Raw genomic sequence first — 6468 nt, 5'->3', positions numbered from 1 at the left:
TATATATATATATATATATATATGTATTTATATTATGTACATAACGAGTACTTAACGTTAATCAGTTCTAACACGTTGGATTAAGCGGATCCACGTTAATGAACCGAAGCTGTAGCGCCACGGAAGGAACCAGCCACTCTCTATTATTATTACTTCTCGTTAGCCGAGTACATTAGTCGCAACGATAATATTCTTCATCTTTTTTAATCCATTTTTCTTTATTTCTTTGTCTCTTTCTTTTTTCTTTTTTTATCGAAAAATACTGCGCGCCAACGACCGCGACTCCGTTCATCATCGACGTGACATAATAAAATACAATAATCGAATAGACGATTATATAATTCGCTATACAACGACGGATAAGAAAATAACAAAAAAGCGATCGATAGTTTCCATTATTATTAAGCCGTCATTTTAATTCTCCATCCCCTCTCATCCCTCTAAATCCGAATCGAATAGCTAGCTATTTATTTAAGAACAACAAGATCCCACGCTCCGTCGTAACAACGAAGACGAGAATACTGATTATTGGTGTTTTGGCAGCCGATATCTGCGCAGCATGCGAAATAACAATCTCCTCATCCTTCTCCCGATCGATCCTCTTCGCATTCTGCGTTACGCGACATCGCGTCCAACATCGACACACAACGTAAGAAACTTCCCTCGTAGGTAGATAAGGAAGAAATCTCTTTCCCTTTCCTTCAGGCAATTGATGATTGATGAAAGAAACAGGTGGGCAGTGGTTTCTTGATTTTTCAACGATCGATCAATTGTCGCATCAAGCATCCGACTATTCTTCATCCTCCAAGCGTTTGACGTCTCTCGTCTATCACCACCAGGCACTTTTTCCCGCTTTTGAGAAGCCGATTCTGTCTCTGGTCGATCGAAGCAACGCATCTTCTGAGACAGATGAGAGTCGTCGGAATCGACGTGATCGTCGATCGAGCTGGCGGAAACGGCATTACGAGCGTCGTTACAGACACCGTACTATCGAGTGGAACGATCGATCCGACTGCTTCGTTCTGTCCAGTGCTTCGCAGGCTGGGAGGCCGGGTCGGAGAGTTACGTGGACGTCGATGGCGACGGAGAGATTGGGTCTGGTTGGTAATACCTCATTCCGTTTATCTGGAATATTTTAAGTTTTTGTAGTTTGATTCGATGATGAGCTGCTTTTTCTTTTTTTTAATCATATTTTTTTTAAGTGGTAACTTAACTAGATCTCGATTTAATGGCGAAGTTTTCTTTCTGTTTTTAAAGAAGAAAAAATATTGCATTTTAACAGAAAGAAAAATTCAATTCTTTGTCTTTTTGCATTTTTTAGTTTTAATTTTACTTGAAATGATGTCAGATTTAATAAGAATTATATAATTTTTATAATATAATAAGAATATATTTAAATAAGAATATAATTATATATAATAAGATATAATATAATAACAGATATATAATATAATAAGAATATAAATATATATAATTATATATAATATATATAATAATAAGAATATATTTAATAATCAATAAAATGAAGATTGTTTGCAGAAATGCAGACAATTCTAAGTGCAATAATTTTATAAATGATTGTTTGATTTTATCATGCATATTTTCTATCAAAAAAGTAGAGAACTTTCTTGGTTATCTAATAATTCCAAATAGTTTCGATTTTATTAATTGCATGCTTCGAGATACGTATATTTATTACTTCAACATTGTCCAAATAAAAAATAGCGTAATATGAATAATATTGTCAGGAATAGCACATTTGGTATAAAAGAATTATAAAAAAGAAATTCCAAGGAATCCTCACCGTCATATCATATTCCGTGATGTAAGCTGGGATCTCCAATTGTTCAGGAGACATCACTTCATAAAGATATTCTACTCCAGGTAGATTGTGAACCTTTTGTTTGATGGCTGGAGCCATGAACGTCGTGAACCACCACGTCATCATCTGCAAAAAATAACAAACGAATTATCAAATAATACTGCCACGTATTTTCATGATTCCACTTAAATCAATTTTATTCTAATCGAAGAATATTAACATAATTTCTCCTGCCATATTATACTAACGAGATGGAACAAAGAAAGAAAGATCCAATTATTTTCCTTCGCCTCATCGACATCCTCGTTCGTCTTATACATGATTCTTTTGATTCTTTAACAATCTCGTATCTAGTTCGTGAGATAATAATTAGCCTCGTGTAAGGATCAAGGATACGTTTCCCATGAATTTGCAAATCATAAATGCATTTTGTTAAATAGATACCGGAAGGACAGGAAGTTCGATACGATCGTTCGATTAACACTGAAGAAAACGTGGGAAATGAAAAAAGACTGATTTTGCGTCTTAAAACGTGAAGTTTATCGATATTCTTTATCGATTCTCATTATTAAATTGTTACATAATAAATGCCACTCCTCGAAAAGATCTTGTTTGATCAGTTAATTTAAAATCATGAAGTGGATTATACATGGATTGTTTTTATTCACGTATTATTTTTTTAATTTTTTAATTTTTTGTTTAAAATGCATTAGTCTATTTATTCCTTTCATCGATTTGATAATATTAAAGCAGTTACAATTTTTACAAAAAAAATATTCATGTATATCGTTATTTTCCTTTAATTAAGCACATTTTATTAAATTTCATTTTCATAGTATCAAATATTAATATACTTGGATTTAATTAATTAATATATCTTTTGCGCTAATTACTTTTTTTATACATTGATTAGTTGCATCATGTAAATGTAAATAAATTGGATTCTTTCTTCTGCTTGGAATAATAAATTATATTTATGATAAATTAATAATTTGTTTTGTTCAAAAATCAGAAAGAATCTTTATATATTGATAAACATAATTAAAAAAGCGTTACAAATTAGGTAATAATCTAATTATCAGAAAGTAAGCTGATATTACTTTATTAATAATAATTTTCATATTATCATAGCAATTTCATTATATCATTGGTTTTCAAAGTTATATGTTTAAATCATGATTTAAATATATTTGAATATATTTTTTTATTAAATGTAATAAAAAAAATAGGAACAAATGTTTCGCAGATAAAAAATATCAATGACTTTGAGAAAAATAAAAAGAAATTTCTTCATCCAAATATTCATTTGTGTCACATCATGAAAAACAAAGGAAATATTTAGGTCTTCAATTGTGACACATTATATAAATAATATGATAAATATAATAATGTATAAATACTTTTCATAACTACTTTATACATATTAAGTTTTAAGAAAGAGAAAAAGATGTATTTTTAATTAATTTATATTAATTATAATATTTACCTTGGTCCAAAAAGTCGGATGAATAATGTAAAAGTGTTTCAGATTCTTCTTATATCTGTAACAAAAATATTTCAATATAAATTTGATGTTAAAAAAACAATGATATTATACAGATGCACATGCATTTTATTAAATTAAAGTAATATATATCTATATTATATCTTATAAATTTTTCTTTGAAAATAATCGATTTAAATCAGTTAAAATTCTTATTATTATTTCAACAAATCAATATCTTTTTTATTTAGTCAAGTTAAGATAAGATAAAAATATAATGCAAAATTATTATTTAAATTAGTATTATCGCTGATATTAATTATTGCAGTATATAATTTATTTTAAATGTTATACTTTCAAATAGTTCAAATTTAATTTTTTGTAGTTTTACATAATCGAAATTTGTAAGTCAAATCGACATCAACAATTACTGCATTTTAAAGAGTACATTAGATCATCTATAGATCCGTCAGATAATTTTTTTAAAAATGAAAAAACAACTAAACTGCGTTATAAGATTTAAAAAAAAATAAAGACAGAAAATTTATAATAAAAAAAATTAAAAAAAAATTCAAGTAACAAATGAAAACACACAATTATTGAAAATCTCACTTGTAAGGAAGCACATTGTATACTTCGCGCAACCAATGTAGACTGGGATAATTGTTGCTAGTCGTTAACGTATGGAAATAAGCGATCACGTAATCTCCTTTGACAATGGGATCCAACAACTGTATTAGATATAGTAATGCCTGAAACAGAAGTAAACAATTTTTCGTTAATAAATTTTTAAAAATCTTTTTTTTTCGTTGTTACAATTATATATTATATTTAGTAACTTCGCCAATATAATTATATTCCAGTTTCCACGAATATTTTTCAAATAGGATCATATACATACTGGCAAAAGATTAATGAAATTTATGATACCAATGGAAGCTTAAACAAAATGAATTGCATGAAACATAAGAACATAAATAATTAATGCGATAGTGTAAATTCAGAAAGATAATACAGGAAATAGTAATTTTATATATAAAAAAAAAGATAGAAAAAAAAAATTATGATTACTTATAAATCTGAAAGGATTCATATTAATTATTTTTCAAATTAAAATTTTTTTTCAAAAGATTATTTAATCAAGATATTTTACTCTTTAATAAATTCTAAATTATGAATATTATTATGTGACAATGTAAATTTTTAAAATAAATTAAATTTATTTTATTAATTTAATTTAGTTGATAAAAAATATTATAATTCAAAATGTTTTTTATTTTATTATAATGTTTTTTATTTTATTTATTATTTTTAAAAATTTTCAAATCTAACTATATTTTATACTTCAAATATCAAACCAAATATTATTTAATTCTCCAAAAAAATTTTCCAAAAATTTCCCAAGTCAAAATAAAATTACCAATTTTACTATTCGTCAGAACGAAGTCCATTGAATTTCCAATTATTAATCTCTAAAAAATTTCTCAATTGAAAACTTCATTTTCATTTTATCATCATTTTATAAACACTATTCAATTTATCCAACACAATTTCAACTCCTCAAAATATTCTTAAATCAAAACTACATCATTTAATTATCCAAAAAGTTTCAAAGTCAATATAATTTTACTATCCTTATAGAACTCTATTCAATTTTCAATTATTAATTTGAAAAAATTTTTCAACACAATTCAATTCTTCAAATTCTTGAATCTTCATTTCCAAACCAACTCAAATTATTCCAATTAAATCGTGTCATAGAATCGACTAAATGTCACACAAGATACACAGGACAAACGCCAGTCTTTGATCCTGGCGAAGCGCACTCGTCATCACGTTTTAATCGATCGTGCCGCTACAACTAGAATTAGTACTCTGGTTCCTCGCCCCTAAAGCGGAGGTCGTGGAAATCAGGTCGGAGGCCTTGTGACGAAAAAAAGAGCAACCAGATCCTTTGCGCATTGACAGAGAAACATTCAAGATGGACAAAGAAAGTATAAGGAAAAGTCGAGCGTTTCCTTAATGCCAGATATCGATTCGATAGAACATGGTTAGATTAGAATGAAATGAAAAAAAATTTGCTAATTTTTAATTTTTTCTTAGCATGAAAATGATTAGTTTTAAAGAAATTCCATTTAAAAAGATTTCATAATAAATCTTGAAATTTTAATTTTCTATTATTATTATTTTTTTTAAGTACATATTTCTTATTTATATTTTAAAATGAATATTATATTCCCAATATATATAAATATATAAATTAAAAATATTCGTGAAATGATAATTTTTTTTTAATCTATTTTATCTAATATAATCTCTTTATTTAAAATTATTTTTAAATAAAAAACGTTATTTATATTATTATAAATTACCGAATAAAAATTTCCAATAAATAATAATAATAATAAAACCACGGATAAATAATAATAATTTTTAAACGATACTTAGCATCTTAAATGATTTTTCGATCAAATTCAAATTTTGATATTAGAGAAAATTTATATTATTTATTAAAAATTTATATTATTAGAGAAAATATTTTCTGCTCTGTTAAAAAAAAAGTAAAGAATTAGCAAAAAAGAACTTATTATGTTTCGTTCCGTTCTATAACACTCTATGCGGGAAAAGTTTGTGATCGAAAGAGAAATAAGAGAAAGTCGATTGTTTCCTTTCGTTAGATATTGTTTCGAGTAAAGAAGAATGGTTAATGTCAATTGTCGAGGATCTTTACCACCCCATACTGTTTTCTCCCTTTCATATCTCGACGTCATTGATGACGTCAGAAGGCCTGCGCGGGTGTATTTTAATCCGATATCACAGACATCTAATATACATATGGGTCGAACGATATTGTAATATTAAATTCTACGTTCTGATAAATTAGGGCAGATCGAAAAGAAATGGAAAATAGACTTTCTTTCTTTTTTTTTTTAATAAGAAATTAAAATATTAAAATTTAGCGCAATTTTTTTTTTTTTTTTTTTTGATTTTCGTGATTTTCTTTTTTAATAGAGAAATGACCTGTGATATCATCTTTTTTATATATAACAATATTTATATATAACAATTTTCAATAACAATGGATGGACGAATAAAAAGTAGTAAAAATTAAATTTTTTGGAATATAATTTGAATTTAATATTTAAAAATATATTTCATTTAT

The 6468-nt window shown here is 26.6% G+C and overlaps 1 protein-coding gene across 1 annotated transcript in view; it reads right to left on the bottom strand.

The window, feature by feature from the left end:
- Positions 1–250: 250 nt before the first annotated feature.
- Positions 251–6468, bottom strand: part of LOC102674941 (protein GDAP2 homolog) — a 30839-nt gene continuing 24621 nt past the window's right edge. The window contains exons 3-6 of the mRNA XM_006624077.1: positions 3918–4057; positions 3309–3363; positions 1805–1948; positions 251–1125 (exon numbers count right to left, since the gene is read on the bottom strand). Of these exons, the coding sequence (XP_006624140.1) occupies positions 1063–1125; positions 1805–1948; positions 3309–3363; positions 3918–4057 (402 nt within the window). The 3' untranslated portion in view covers positions 251–1062. The remainder of the gene's footprint in view (positions 1126–1804; positions 1949–3308; positions 3364–3917; positions 4058–6468) is intronic.

The sequence above is a fragment of the Apis dorsata genome, unplaced genomic scaffold, assembly GCF_000469605.1.
Source record: "Apis dorsata unplaced genomic scaffold, Apis dorsata 1.3 scaffold_989, whole genome shotgun sequence".
Lineage (NCBI taxonomy): Eukaryota > Metazoa > Arthropoda > Insecta > Hymenoptera > Apidae > Apis > Apis dorsata.
The sequence above is the reverse complement of the archived record's forward strand: the minus strand, read 5'-3'. Positions and strand labels throughout refer to the sequence as shown.